This window comes from Hemiscyllium ocellatum, chromosome 20 (genome assembly GCF_020745735.1).
Source record: "Hemiscyllium ocellatum isolate sHemOce1 chromosome 20, sHemOce1.pat.X.cur, whole genome shotgun sequence".
NCBI classification, from domain to species: Eukaryota; Metazoa; Chordata; class Chondrichthyes; order Orectolobiformes; family Hemiscylliidae; genus Hemiscyllium; species Hemiscyllium ocellatum.
Window position 1 is genome coordinate 22487618 of NC_083420.1, and position 16506 is coordinate 22504123.

A 16506-nucleotide genomic window follows, 5' to 3' on the forward strand; every position below is an offset into this window, starting at 1 on the left:
CACCCTCTGTCTTCTACCTCTGAGCCAGTTCCGAATCCAAATGGCTAGTTCTCCCTGTTTCCGCGAGATCTGACCTTCCTAATCAATCTCCCATGGGGAACCTTGTCGAAAGCCTTACCTTGTCCACACAGATCACATCTACTGCTCTGTCCATCTTTCCTCTTTGTTACTTCTTCAAAAAACTCAACCAAGTTTGTGAGACATGATTTCCCATGCACAAAGCCATGTTTACTATCCCTAATCAGTCCCTGCCTTTCCAAATACACGTGCATCCTGTCCCTCAGGATTCCCTCCAACAACCTGCCCACCACTGACGTCAGGCTCACTGGTCTATAGTTCTCTAGCTCGTCCTTACCACCTTAAGTTTACAAGAAAGGAAGTTAAAAGTACTAACGTATAAACAGATAATGCTTGGTCTCAAAGCAGGTCAGGCTCCATCAGTGCAGAAGAAAACAGAGTTAAGGTTTCAGGTCAATATAGATCAGAGTAGAAATGTTGTTGCCATCTCTTCCTGTAAGCTAACTGATCTACTGCGTGTTTTTAACATTTTTACTTTTCAGATTTCTAGCAAGCACAATAACCTTATGCTCAAATTAAATATTGTGCTGAGATCACAAAAATAAGTAAATATACAAAGCACTATTTTCTGTAACTAACGCAAAGGACGATGGCTGTGGTTGCTAGAGGTCAATCACCTTCGTCCAAGGACAGTCTCTAGGAACTAGGTTAGATTCTTCTAATCGAGCTGTTCAGAGATGTTTCATACCACAAGAGGAGAGTTCAACCCAGGCCTTCTAGCTTAGGGGTAGGGACACTTCTCTCCACTACACTGGGAGGGAGTGGGCAGTAGTATTATCACTAGATTATTAACGTCCTGGGTGGTTGTTTGTCTGCCCTCTGGGGTGAGCAACAAATGCTTGCCTATCCAGCAACATTCACAGCTATGAATTAACTTTGTAAAAAACACGAAAGCACAAATCTTCAGGGTAGCATCCTAGGCCAACCATCTTCAAATGCTTCACCAGTGACCTGCCTCCATTATGAGGTCAGAACTGGGGATGTTCACTAATGGCTGTACAATGTTCAGCATCCTTTGCAATTCCTCAGATACTGGAGGTACATTCAGAAATGGACAACAAGACCTGGACAACATCTAGGCTTGGGCTGACAAAAAGTAAGTAACATTTGTGTCACACAAGTGCCTAATAAAACCATCTCCAACAAGAGAGAGAATCCAACTGCCTGATGGATGATATGCAATGGCATTACCACTGCTTAATCTCCATTGCCAACATTCTGTGAGCTGCTATTGATCAAAAACAGAACTAGACAATCTATATAAATCTTGTCACTACAAGACAATGTCAGAGGAGGAATTCTGCAGCTAAGAACTCGAGCCCCCCTCCACCATCCACAAGATACAAATCAGCAATCAAGAAAATGCTCCCAACTTGCCTGAATGAGGGCAGCTCCAACAACACTCAAGATAATGGACATCATCCAGGATCATCCAGGACAAAACAGCCTGCTTGGCTAGCACCTGAGCCACCTCTCCTGCACAGTAGCAGCAATGTGTACCATCATCTAGAGGATGCATTGCAGTAAGTTACCAAGACTCCCTCAACAGCATCTTCCAAATCAATAATCTCTAAACTAGAAGGACAACTGAAACAGATGCATGGACAGCTCATCCTGCAAGTTCCCCTCTGAGCCACACATCATCTTGACTTGGAACAACATCACTGCTCCTTCACAGTCAAAGTCCTATACCTCTCTTCCTACCCTTGAAAGACTGCAGTGATTCAAACAGACAGCTCATCCCTAATTACCTTGGGGAAGGTGATAAGAAATACATGTTTACCTTCCAGCAACACCCACATCCCTTGAATCAAAAGAAAAAAAAAAGTGCTATCTTCTGCCTGGGTAGTAAAACATGACCTATGCAGAGGACAAGAAATAATCAAACATCACTTAAAAATCAGAGCTATGTAGTCTTACCAAATATTGCTGTGTCTTGTCTGTTCTGCTACTACCATGCTCCCGTAAACGTCACCCACAAGCTCAGGTGAAATCCAACGTAGAGGAATATACTGACCATCATTACTTACGATATAATCCTCCTGTTTCAGGCAACAATAAAAAAGTTTAAGTGGAGATTTAAGAGTTTCTGAAAATCACAAAGAGTACTAATGGAGGAAATTATATGAATTGTTTCCAATGGCAAAAATATCAGTGACCAGAAGCACATGAATCTGAGTGTAGTGTATTGACATGGACAGAAAATTGGTTAGCAGACAGAAAAGGAGAAGGAATAGATGGGTCGTTTTTTGAATGGCATGCAATGACTAGTGGAGCACTGCAGGGTTTGGTACTAGGAGCCCAGATATTCACAATATATGTTAATGATTTAATTGAGGAAGCTAAATGTTATATCTGGAAATTTGCACATGATATAAAACTGGGTGAAAGGGCAAGCTGCGAGGTGGATGCAGAGATATTGCAGTGAGAGAGTTAGGACAAGTGGAGGGAGTAGGAAAATGCATAGCATAATGTTTACAACATGAGAATATACATTTTGGTAGTAAAAATAGGAAGGCAAATTATTATATGAATGGCTGTAAATTAAGAAAGGGGAACTGTTCAACGAGACTTGGGTGCCCTTGTGCACCAATCGCTGAAAGCTAAGCACGCAGGTGCAAGAGGCAATATAGAAGGCAAACAGTTTGTTGGCCATCACAGCAAGGTGATTTGAATATGGAACAAGAATTACTTGCTGCAATTATACAGGCACTAGTTGGAATTGTACGTGCAGTTTTGGTCTCCTTATCTGAGGAAGGAAGTTCTTACTGTACAGGGTATGCAACAAAAGTTAGGTTAGATTACTTAGTGTGGAAACAGGCTCTTTTGGTCCACCAAGTCCACAGCGACCCTCTGAAGAGAAACCCACCCAGACCCATTCCCCTACATTTACCCCTTCACCTAACACTACGGGCAATTTAGCATGGTCAATTCACCTGACCTGCACATCTCTGGACTGTGGGAGGAAACCGAAGCACCTGGAGGAAACCCATGTAGACACAGTGAGAAGGTGCAAACTCCACACAGACAGTTGCCCGAGGCAGGAATTGAACCCGGGTCCCTGGCGCTGTGAGGCAGCAGTGCTAACCACTGTGCCGCCCTGAAGGGACAGCAGGGCATATAAGCAGAGGTTGAGTCAGTTAGCATTGTATTCACTGGAGTTTAGAAGAGATGGGGGGATTGCATAGAAACCTATAAAATGCGAACAGGACTAGACAGGTCAGGTGCAGAAAAGATGTCCCCAGTGGTCCAGAACCAGTGATCAGAGTTTAAGGATAAGAGATGAATCTTTTAGGACTGAGACGAGGACAAATTACTTCACCAGAGAGCTCAATGAACTCACCACCACAGAAAGTGACTCAGGCCCAAACATCTTGTTTTCAAGAAGGGGGTACATGCAGCTCATGGCTAAAGGGATCAAGGAATATTGGAGGAAAGGTTGGATTCGGGTATTGAACTCATTGATCAGCCATAATCATATTGAACGGCATGACAGAATAGGCTGAAGGAGTGAATGGCCTTTTCTTGCTCCTATCTTCTATATTTAAATTATAAAACGTATAACTTCTTTTTACTGTGATAACATATGCAATACATAAATTGTATCGAAATATCAGCTATTTGCAACCAGAAAAGAAAGAATTGCAAATTTGCATTTATACACTGTCTAACTACCATAAGAACATGGCTGTGAGGATTACATATTTACAATTCGCATAACCAACATGGATACTGGCTACTTCAAAAAAGCACGTAAATCTAGGACTAAAGTCCATTGTGGGCCATGCTAGGTAGGCAGTTGTAGATTAGAGAATCAGTCAGCAAATTTTGAACTTTTTAAAAAAATTAATTGACTTGATTTATTCAAAACTCAAAAGTTACAACCAACTTATTGTACTGAGGAACTTCAATTATCCAAATATCAATTATCCGAATTTTGGATTATCCAAAGACGACCTCAAGGTACTGATAGATACATTACAAAAAGGTGCTTCCAACACTGATTGCATCTTTTGTTTACAATGTTTAAAAGTGAATTTGGCTTACTGAAATACTGCTGAGAATAGTCATGGACATCAATGGGAGCCCAGGCACCGTCTCCAAATGACTGACCACCCACCCTCTCTCTCTTTCTCCCTGCACTTTCCCTACACAGGGGTGTACCATAAACCCCCCCTTCCCCAGATAATCTTTCTAGCATTGTCCTGTACAGTGTGTGGCTGCATGTGTGTGCGCACAATTTTGAGACCTACCACCCCCCCAAAGGCAGCGGCAGTTTTGCTGACAGTGTCCAGTTTGGCTGCCGTCTCCATTCCGGTGGGGTGGTGGTGGTGTCGCGTGGTGTGCTGCTGCCTAGTTTCCTGGACTGGGAGCGGACATAGCAGGTGCTTACTCGGTCAATCCCATTGAAGTGAAGAAGCGGCTGGGAGAAGCTTCAGCAATGCTGCAGGTCCCTTACACACAAGTCTGTCCCCGCTCAGAAACAAATCCTGAGACAAAGAGGGAGCAAGGCAGGCAGGAGCAAGGAAAAAGTAACCTTCAGAAAACTCCAAGCCCCAGAGGGGAACAAATGAACTATTAGACATTGAAAAATAAACCAGGAAGCGTTTCTTTTTAAAAGATGATTTTTTTTTAAACTATAGTTTGTCACTAGGCATCCTGCTCAACCTGGGAGAATGAGACAGGAGAGGCCAGAGACAAGTTAGGAAAATTTCTTTAAAAAAATTCACAACCTACACATTATTTTGTGCAAATGAGGCAGCTAATATCATAGAAAACCAGAGATCTATAGCACAGAAAAAGACCCTTTGGCCTATCAAGTCTGCACAAGTCACAAACAAGCACCTAATCTATTTGAATCCCATTTTCTAGAATTTGGCCAATAGCCTAGTATGCCTTGGCTTTGCAAGTACACAGCTGAAAATGTGTTCCTGGTTAAAGCACAGCAGGTCAGGCAGCATCCAAGGAACAGGAAATTCGATGTTTCGGGCCAGAGCCCTTCATCAGGAATGAGGAGAGTGTGCCACACTCTCCTCATTCCTGATGAAGGGCTCTGGCCCGAAACGTCGAATTTCCTGTTCCTTGGATGCTGCCTGACCTGCTGTGCTTTAACCAGGAACACATTTTCAGCTCTGATCTCCAGCATCTGCAGACCTCACTTTTTACCCTTTGCAAGTACACACCCAAATACCTGGATGTTATGAGAGTTCCTGCCTCCACCATCCTTACAGAGACAGTTCCAGATTTCCATTGCCCTCAGCGAAAAGAATTCCTCATATATCCTTTAAACCTCCTGCCCCGTACCTTAAATCTAAGGCAGTGATTTGCCCAAAGGGAAAAAGTTCCTTCTTGCCAACCATGTAACCATTAATTCAGACAAGTAAAATATACATCTCAATCATGCTTCCCCTCAGTCTCCTCTGTTCTAAGAAAAATAACCCCCATCTGTCTAATCTGTCTTCATAACTAGAACTCTCCAGCCTAAACAACATTGCCTCCTCTCCGATGCAATCACATGCCTCCTAAGAGCCTAGAAGATTGTTAATATGCATACTGTTACTACTAGGACACAAAATTACAACTAGGCACAGTTGTGAAAGATTCCAGAGTACTTAAAAGACAAGTGGACAAACATTTGACAATGAACATTTTCAAGAGGAAAAGGAGAATAGAGCAGTACTGGCTGAATGAACCCAAGCTCAGTACAAGAAGTGTCCTCCTGTGCTGTGAAATTCTCAAAGTTTGCAACAAGGATCCTGTTGTTAATGCCTGAGCACATCAGGCACATACAATAAGTTGCACACTGGAGGTAGAAGTATTTAGCCAGTGTAAGAAAACTGCAAACAATTCAAGTTGTCACCTACAAGCAAATTCACATTAAGGATGGTAAAATTATTTTCAAAATTAATTTAAACAGCTGGACAAAAACTCAAGTATTTCAGAACAGATGAAAGTCAAAAGGAAAATGTTAATGAATACAGGGCTTACAGAGAGACATTTTGTGACACAAGCCAGCAACAGAGCCTCCAAACCTAACAACCAGACTGATATGTCTATATCATTAGGCAGTTAGAACTCTATTATTTACATTTAAAAATAATCAACCAACCTTCTGTTCTATTAGCATTAGCAAAATTCTTCATGATTTAGAAGAGGTTTTCTAATTGAATTGTACAACAAAGGGATCACTCCTTTCAGGACGCATTTAACAACCAATTGATGAATGGGTAACAAATTTCATTTATTTTCAGAAATAAATTGAATTATTGCTCAAACTCCCGATTCCAACTCCAAGAGAAAAACATATCAAGTCACTTTATTGATATATATGATAATTGAAAATAATGTGGTAAACGGTTTAATCTGAATGTCTCCTTGCAGGGTAGCTTGACTTTAACACTCCCACCCCACAATCTGACACTGATGTGAGTTGGGAAAAAAAGACAAGCTCTGAAAAGACTGTTGAGAGATGCTTGAATAATTGAGACAAGCACCAGGATTGGTGGACAATTTTGGATAGGTTATGTAAAACATGCTATAGTACCTTTTGCTCTTAAAAAAAATCTCTCATGATATAAAGAATAAATGCATTTTTTGTCTCTTCTTCAGGTTTTTAATACCATTGGGCTTGTTAACATTGCAAGAACTCCATCTGCACAATGCACAATTTGCTCATGATAGGAGACCTTTTAATCAAATGATACATTACTTTTACATAGTCTTGGCTGGCTATTAAACTCTAGCTTGCTAGAAGCATCTTCAACTACACCATTATTCTAACACCGTAACAGTACTGGAGCGAGAAATTCAATACCAGTGATAATTTTGGGAACTTAACCACTATTTTCCACTCAATTAAAATACCTAATTCAGAAATGCAGAGCAAAAGAGGTTCAGCATTTAATATTACTGCGCTCTCAAGTGTATTTTTCTGTGATTATAATTAAATGCATGTTTAATAAATCATTGCATTGTATTTAAATATTCTGTAGTATAAAATAACACCATTTGCTGATAATTTTCACACATTTGTCCACACTCCATTTGATTCACTTCATCAGCTCTACATAAATAAAAAATACACAGGCTTTAGTCTGAGATCGCAACAAACTTAATTACTAGCAAGTGACACATGCAGAGGAGTACCGAAATAACTGCCTTACAAGATTGAAAAACTCTTAAAGAACAAATTGCTTACCCTGTACCGGCTGAATCCTATCCCATAGTCGCCGATTTTTACTGTTAAGTCTGTTGTGAGAAAACAATTCCGCAGTGCTAGGTCACTGATAAGGTGGAGACAATGTCAAGGCAGCAGCAAAGTACCATACGGAAAAGGAAGGAGGCAAAAGAGAAATAAATGTCAGAAAGAACTTTTGAACGTATTCAATTAATAACTTCTCATAACAGAATTGACACAGCTTAGCTCAAATACTCTAAAATTAGCTTTGCTTATCACTAATCAGGTTTCATCAAAAGTACAAAATATGGATACTTCTCCCAAGAGTATAGTGATTAATGGGAAATGTTATTGTTGCACAGTATACAATATAAAATTGAGTTCCATTTCACCATTAGTTTTGTTGCTTTTCTACATCCCAACAGATCACATCTCTTCTCAAGAATTTACAAACAGCTTGCAGAAAAATAAACTACTATATCCCAAAGGATTGTGACTTCAGCAAACAGGATCTAGAGTAGTCAACATCAGTTTTTATACTTTAAATATTAATATAATAATCTGGCTGAGCTGTTCAAGAATTAGCGAACATTTTAGAATAACAATTATGCAGGACAAATTTATAAGTCAGTTAGCAACATTCAGGCGAAGAACAACAATGTATAAAAATAATTCACTTGCATGATCACTAATTAATGATGGCAGTGAACATTTTCAGAAAAATGATTTGAAACATTGGCATCTCTCCAAAGTATTGCCCACACAACACAATTACTGCAGTGGAGTGAACGTATTGCGTGCTAGCATTCAATTAACATCACAGGGCTACCAGCAACTAGAAACTGAATTGAACAATGTTGTGGCTAAGAACGTAGAAACAGCAGCAGGTCATTCAGCATCTCATGCCTATTCCACCATTAATCCATATACCTGCCTACGGCCCATATCCCTTAACACTTTGCTTAACAAAAAATCTGATATTAAAAATTAGCAACTGATCTAGCATCAAGTGCTGTCTGTGGAAAGAGCATTCCAAAAATATACCACCCTTTGTGTATAGAAGTGTTTCCCAACATGTATTCTGAACATTTTGACCCTAACTCAGATTACCCCCCTGGTTTCAGAATCTCCAGCCATTGAAAATAGGATAAAGATAAAATGTCTTTTCCTGTTAATATCTTAAAAGACTATGAACAAATCACCTCTTAGACTTCTAAAGTCTAGAGAAAACAGGTCTACTTTGTATAATCTCACATCATAGCTTAACCCCCTAAAGTCCAGGCATCATTCTTGTAAACCTGCATTGTACTCCCACCAAGGCTAAGACATCCTGCCTAAGATATGGTACCCAGATATGGTCTCAGTAGTCCAAGTGGGGTCTAACCAAGGTTTTGTATAGCTGCAGCATAACTTCTGCATCCTTACATTCCTGTCTTCTAGATAGGAAAGGTTAGTTTCCTTAACTATTTTCTGCATCTGTACATGACATTTTAAAGATCAAAAATCTCTTTGGGGGAAACAGCTTTGTAATTTTACCTATAAAACCACAAAGGAATTTTAGTGACCAGCTGTACTTTATCATGCTGCACTTTGGATGCTGCCTGAACTGCTGTGCTCTTCCAGCACCACTGATCCAGAATGCACTTTATCATGACTCAGTACAGTATTCATGAATGAGAACTATGTGCAATTCAATATGCTCGTGTGGAATCGCCCATTTGTTTTTCTCCCTTGAGTTATGGGATATAGGGTAAAAAATTAGGTCTGCAGATGCTGGAGATCACAGCTGCAAATGTGTTGCTGGTCAAAGCACAGCAGGCCAGGCAGCATCTCAGGAATAGAGAATTCGACGTTTCGAGCATAAGCCCTTCATCAGGAATAAGAGAGAGAGAGCCAAGCAGGCTAAGATAAAAGGTAGGGAGGAGGGACTAGGGAGGAGGGACTAGGGGGAGGGGCGATGGAGGTGGGATAGGTGGAAGGAGGTCAAGGTGAGGGTGATAGGCTGGAGTGGGGTGGGGGCGGAGAGGTCAGGAAGAGGATTGCAGGTTAGGAGGGCGGTGCTGAGTTGAGGGAACCGACTGAGACAAGGTGGGGGGAGGGGAAATGAGGAAACTGGAGAAATCTGAATTCATACCTTGTGGTTGGAGGGTTCCCAGGCGGAAGATGAGGCGCTCCTCCTCCAGCCGTCGTGTAGTTGTGTTCTGCCGGTGGAGGAGTCCAAGGACCTGCATGTCCTCGGTGGAGTGGGAGGGAGAGTTAAAGTGTTGAGCCATGGGGTGATTGGGTTGGTTGGTTCGGGCGGCCCGGAGGTGTTCTCTGAAGCGTTCCGCAAGTAAGCGGCCTGTCTCACCAATATAGAGGAGGCCACATCGGGTGCAGCGGATGCAATAGATGATGTGTGTGGAGGTACAGGTGAACTTGTGGCGGATATGGAAGGATCCCTTGGGGCCTTGGAGGGAAGTGAGTGTGGAGCTTGCGCCCACACCTCCACACTCACTTCCCTCCAAGGCCCCAAGGGATCCTTCCATATCCGCCACAAGTTCACCTGTACCTCCACACACATCATCTATTGCATCCGCTGCACCCGATGTGGCCTCCTCTATATTGGTGAGACAGGCCGCTTACTTGCGGAACGCTTCAGAGAACACCTCCGGGCCGCCCGAACCAACCAACCCAATCACCCCGTGGCTCAACACTAACTCTCCCTCCCACTCCACCGAGGACATGCAGGTCCTTGGACTCCTCCACCGGCAGAACACAACTACACGACGGCTGGAGGAGGAGCGCCTCATCTTCCGCCTGGGAACCCTCCAACCACAAGGTATGAATTCAGATTTCTCCAGTTTCCTCATTTCCCCTCCCCCCCACCTTGTCTCAGTCGGTTCCCTCAACTCAGCACCGCCCTCCTAACCTGCAATCCTCTTCCTGACCTCTCCGCCCCCACCCCACTCCAGCCTATCACCCTCACCTTGACCTCCTTCCACCTATCCCACCTCCATCGCCCCTCCCCCTAGTCCCTCCTCCCTACCTTTTATCTTAGCCTGCTTGGCTCTCTCTCTCTTATTCCTGATGAAGGGCTTATGCTCGAAACGTCGAATTCTCTATTCCTGAGATGCTGCCTGGCCTGCTGTGCTTTGACCAGCAACACATTTGCAGTTATGGGATATAGGCATCACTGGCCAGATCTGAATTTATTACCCATTTCTAATGGTTTTGCAGAAAATAGGAGCGAGCTGATTTCTAGAACTGCTGCAGTCATTGAAGAGAACTTATACTCTCAGTATTGGATGGAGTTTAATATTGATAAATGTGAGGTGTTGTATTGTGGGAAAGCAAATCTTAGCAGGATTTATACACTTAATAGGAAGGTCCTAGGGCGTGTTGCTGAGCAAAGAGACCTTGGAGTGCAGGTTCATAGCTCCTTGAAAGTGGAGTCGCAGGTCAATAGTATAGTGAAGGTGGCGTTTGGTATACTTTCCTTTATTGGTCAGGGTATTGAGTATAGGGGTTGGGAGGTCATGTTGCGGCTGTAAGGACGTGGGTTGGGGCACTTTGGAATATTGCGTGCAATTCTGGTTTATTTCCTATCGGAAAGATGTTGTGAAACTTGAAAGGGTTCAGAAAAGATTTACAAGGATGTTGCCCGGGTTGGAGGATTTGAGCTATAGGGAGAGGCTGAACAGGCTGGGGCTGTTTTCCCTGGAGCATCGGAGACTGAGGGGTGATCTTAGAGGTTTACAAAATCATGAAGGGCATGGATAGGGTAAATAAAGTCTTTTCTCTCTGGTGGGGGCGTCCAGAGCTAGTTGGCATAGGTTTACAGTGAGAAGGGAAAGATATAAAAGAGATCTAAGGGGCAACTTTTTCACGTAGAGGATGGTGTGTGTATGGAATGAACTGCCAGAGGAAGTGGTGGAGGCTGGTACAATTGCAACATTTAAAAGGCATCTGGATGGGTATAGGAGTAGGAAGGCTTTGGAAGGACATGGGCCAGGTGCTGGCAAGTGGGACTAGATTAGGTTGGGATATGTGGCTGACATGGATGCATTCGACCGAAGGGTCTGTTTCTGTGCTGTACATCTCTATGTAATGGAGCTGCTATATTTGAACATGGACTGCTTCAGTATCTGAGGTGTTATAAATGGTCTTGAACATTGTGCAATCATTTGAAAATATTCCCGTTTCTGACCTCACGATAAAGAGAATCGTTTTTTGATGCAGCTGAAGATGGTTAGGCCTAGGACACTATGAGGAACTTGTGCAGTGATGGAGCTGAGACAATGGACTCCCAATAACCACAACCATTCTTCCTCTGTACGAGGTATGGCCCCAACCAGCAGAGAATATTCCCCATCTTTATTTGCCATTGACTCCAGTTCCACTACGGCTTCTTAGAGATATATATTTGCTCAAATGTGGCCTTGATGTCAAGAGAATCACTGTCACCTCACCTCTGGAACTCAGCTCTTTTTGTCCATGTTAACACTAAGACTCTAATGAGCTCAGGAGTTGTACGACCCTAGCAGAACCCAAACTGGGCAACACTGAGCAGGTTACTGCTGAACAAGTACTGCTTGTTGATGATACCTTTCATCATTTTACTGATGATTGACAGCAGCCTGATGGGCCAAGTTGGATTTGCCCTACCTTTTGTGTACAAGACATATCTTGCCAATTTTCCACATTGTTGGATAGATACCAGTGTTGTAGTTGGTGGCTCAGTGGTTAGCACCATTGTCCCACAGTACCAGGGTTTGTGCCTGCATGGGTTCCCTCCCACAGTCCAAAGATGTGCAGGGTTAGGAAAGGAAACCAGATACATGCTTGAGATGGGAAACATTGCAATGTTATGGAGGAAAAGCAGGGAAATGGGATTATTGGATTTTCTCTTTCAGAGTTAGCTGAGGTACAATGAGCCAAATGGCCCTCTACTACGTTTTACAATTCTCCTAAAGGCTGCTTAACATTCCTCCTTCAACCAAAAAACAAAACAAAGAAGTGTGGATGCTGCAGATTTGAAACAAAAACAGCTGTGAGAAGAAAACAGAATTAACACCGAGTCCGGTGACTCCCCAACTTTGGCTTCAGCATAAATATCACTTTTTCTGAGCCACTAATGGTTCTAATGAAGAATCAGAACATTAACTCTGCTTTCTTCTTATAGATGCTGTCAGACCTGCTGAGTTTCTCCAGCAATTTCAGGTTTTTGATGCATCCTTTAACTGCTAACATAAAAACCAGATTAACTGGTCACACTTCCCATTATCGATTGTACGTAAATTAGCTGTCACGTTTGCCAACACAGCAATCGCTGCATGTAAAGGTGAGTCATGTAAAAGGTGAGTAATTTGAAGTACCTTGGGAATTTGAGAAATGGGATGAAGTGCTTTATAAATTCCAAGCTCTTCCTTCTATCTTTCATTTTTCTGACGCATTTGGCCAATCAAACTTCAAAATCATGAATAGCCTAGATAACAGAGAAAGTGTTCCCTCTGCCAGTAAGATCAAGGTCCACAGGTTACAGATTCAAAGTGATTGCCAAACAAATCAAAGGGCACATGGGAAAAATCTCTTCAGTAGTAAGTGGTTAAGATCTTGAATGCACTACCCAAGGGTGAATCTGCTTCCATCGCAATCATAACTTTCAAAAGGGAAGTACCCATAGGGGGAAAAAATTGTACAATTACAAGAATAGTAAAAGGAGAGGGGACTAACTAAACTACTGTTGTTGAGAGCCTGCACAGGTGCTACAGACTGAATGGCCTCGTCCTTTGTCATAGTCAAGAGTTTTACAGTACAGAAAGAGGCCCTTCAACCCTCATATTCTCACCAGTCATTAAACATATAGCTCCCAGTTTCCAGCACTTGACTCATAAAAGGGAATAAAGGGTCTTTGGATGGTAACAAACAAGAAAGAGGGTGTTCATGTTCTGAAATTAGTAAACCGAAATGTTCAGTCCCGACAGCTAGAAGATACCTAGGCGGAACATGAGGTGTTGTTCCTCCACCTTGCATTAAGCCTTGTTGGAGCACTACAGTAGGCGTCTTTTACTCATTGTTCATTAGCTTCTCCCAAACCCTTAAGACTTATTGTACATGGGATACTCCCAGCACATCCAACCCATTTTCTATAATTTATACTTCTTGTTAGCATCCTCCTAATGATTATCTCTCTCAATTTATTATAAATAATTCCTTTGTTTTCCTATTCTCTGCCTCCAGGTACTGCTTTCATGTACTCTATTCCCTGATCTCTCAAACTCATCCCCTTCATCAATTTCAATATCACCCTTCCCCACCTATTTTCAGTACTGATAAAAGGTCACTGGACTCAAAACTTTAACTCTGCATCTCTCAGGATATTCAAATCAAGGTCACTCTAATTAACCATTCTATGATCGTGTCAGTTTGTAAACCAATAACTGAACCATGCAGTTCTTCAGATTTGTACCCTTGTGAACTGGATGCCTCATTTTTTTTTACAATTCCATAAATATGCTGAATAGACACATACACAATACAAAACGTTTGAATTCAAAAATTTAATTCTAAATAATTTATGCATGAATATTAGAAATAACACAAGCTACTTAACTGTCTCTACCATGAGACTGAAAAATTGATATCATTTTAGTCAAAGTAAACAACCATTTTATCCGACATCATTATGTGAGGGTGTTCTGATATAACGTGACAGGTATGTCCCTCAGCAACCTTGCGCTAAAGAAAACCATGTTATGGAAAACTGCTAATAGAAAATCGGACTGTAGAAGATCGTGAACAAAAAAAAACCCGCTACAGCCGTTCAGCACAAAGTTCACATTGTTTGAACAATGTCCACAATTCACCAATCGCGTTATAGCAATTCGTGCTAACAAAATGCTCTTTATAGCAAAGACCTATATCATTTAGAAATCCATGTAATCTCCAAGCAGTAACAGGGTGGGATGAAACAGTTCAGCTGCTTGAAATCACCACCAGCAACAAAATCACTGATGCTGGAGCTTTTCCACATACTCAGACAGCAGCAGGATATTGTTGCCAGAAATGAACACTTGATATGGCAAACCAGAAGATCCAACATTCAGGAGTACAAGTTACTTTTCACTGTACATTTCAGGAACAGAAGGCAAAGTATGTGACAAGTGGATGGACAAAGTGGCAGGCGTTGACTATGCATCTGGGGGGAGGGTTGTAAAGTTACAGCTTTTCATCTGTGCAGTTTAGTTAAAAAATTGTTAGACTGAGCAAATCTTACTTGGAAAATATCTGAACACATTTTTCACCAATATCTCATTCACATAAAATTGACACTCTAATGGAAGTGAGTTATCAAAGTGGTTTTAAAAAAAATGCAAGAACAATCTTGGGGTGAAAAAGAGAATTCACCAGTTTCTCCAGTCTGCTCAATACAGTCATCATTGACTGTACAAATAATTAAGATTAGATCTACCAATTGTTTAGCTTTAGAGAGATCATCATATTTTGCTTTAGCGTCTCTTAATAAATCACGTGTAAACTGATCTGTCACATCAAACTATCATATTTGGCAGTAGTGACAAGACAGGCACAGCATTTATGAGAGTTGTGTAATTTAATCAGCTGTGTCTTATTCCAATTAAGGTGTACACACAAGGTTAGCTGAAGAGCAAATACTTTAGGTCCAGGCTGTAATATTTGTCAAAGTAAGTTTCGGTACACAAGGATTTACTAGTTACTTTTTAAAAACTGTGATTCGCAGCGATTTTTCACACCTTTGGTCCCTGTTTAGTATCCAATGAAATGAATCAACTGCAAGGTTGACAACCTAAGTACCCATGGAAAGCACATTATTAAATATATATCCTCTTTTAATGCACTGTTCAAGTGGCTAGTTATCTGTTGGTAAAACAGACTCAAAATCAGGTAATATCTTTCTGTATACATTTCTCTTTGCTTAAAATATTTCTCTTAACTCTCAAACCAAAGCACAGCTACAGTCTAAACTAAAGAACAGTGCAACCATTTATTTAAGTACATGTACATCTACTGTGTATTTTCAAGCAATACTTTGATAAAATAAAACCACCTCAAATTTCACTTTGCTTTTGCATATTTTCCTCTCCCACCCCCTTTCAAAATCAGTCAGTCCCTGAGCAGCTAATGCCTTGGCCTGTCAAGTCACCCAAGAGATATTCAAGAGCCTTGGAATGCCTTACTGATTTGCCAAACTAACAATTCCTAAATTTAGATCCTTTTAAAGAGCATTATCAATGCACCCAGCTTGATATATATTAACAGACTTAAATTAATTAAGTTTGACTTTTACTTAAAAACAAACAAAAAAGGCTTTTGTGCCAAGCGAAGAGGAATATTCTAGTCAACAAAATGGCTACATAGATCTGAAGATGAACATAGAAAATACAAAATCTTGGGTCGAGTGGCATGTTGCCTCTCCTGTCACACGTTCAGATAAATTTCAAGCACAATCAGTGGCTGCATATATTTTGTTTGATAATCCTTAAAATGTCTGCAACCCAATTGTCATATGCTGTCTTTGTCAGCAGAAAGGAAACAAAGATGATGTAATCACTTCAAGGAATCAAAGGAATACAGTAATTTGGATAATAATAATACTACTATAAATAATACTACTACTACTAATAATACTAATAATAATATTAATACTAATACTAATAAACACCTGTGTACAAAACCATGCTTGTGCAGATGAGCAAGTCCAGCAGCAATCTCACAAGCCATTCTCTGTAGCAGCTCCAAACCATGGGGGCTCTGTTCATGCTGTTGGCCACGTAGATACCCTTTTATGTCACCCTGTGAATACAAAGAACAAAGTAGCATTAATTGTTCATATTATTTGAGCTATTTGCTGCTAATAGCATCTGCAAGCCCCTTGTCTTCTGTCCAATTTGAAAGCTAACAGCTCTCTTGATGATGGGTACCATGGATGTGCACCTCTTATACAGCTGTGAATTGAAAACAGTTGTTTATAAAAAAATTACTAAACTTTATGATTGCATTCAAAAAAGCTGTATTATATGCCAGACAAAATGACAGGTTAAACATTGCACCAGGATATAAGATGACAATGAAAAAAATGCAAAGGAATAGAGTGAAATGTTCAAGACATTTATGCTCCTCCAATTTTGGTCTCTTGCACATCCACAATTTTCATCATCCTACCACTGGCAGCTGTGCCTCCAAATCTTATTCAAGCTCTTTGTGGATGAGGTAATTCATAGACACTGCCA

The 16506-nt window shown here is 41.2% G+C and overlaps 1 protein-coding gene across 1 annotated transcript in view; it reads right to left on the reverse strand.

The window, feature by feature from the left end:
* The window catches only part of lmtk2 (lemur tyrosine kinase 2), a 164917-nt gene that overhangs the window by 26534 nt on the left and 121877 nt on the right, over positions 1 to 16506 (reverse strand). The window contains exons 7-9 of the mRNA XM_060840569.1: positions 15939 to 16069; positions 7277 to 7361; positions 1999 to 2120 (exon numbers count right to left, since the gene is read on the reverse strand). Coding sequence (XP_060696552.1) covers positions 1999 to 2120; positions 7277 to 7361; positions 15939 to 16069 — 338 coding nt within the window. The remainder of the gene's footprint in view (positions 1 to 1998; positions 2121 to 7276; positions 7362 to 15938; positions 16070 to 16506) is intronic.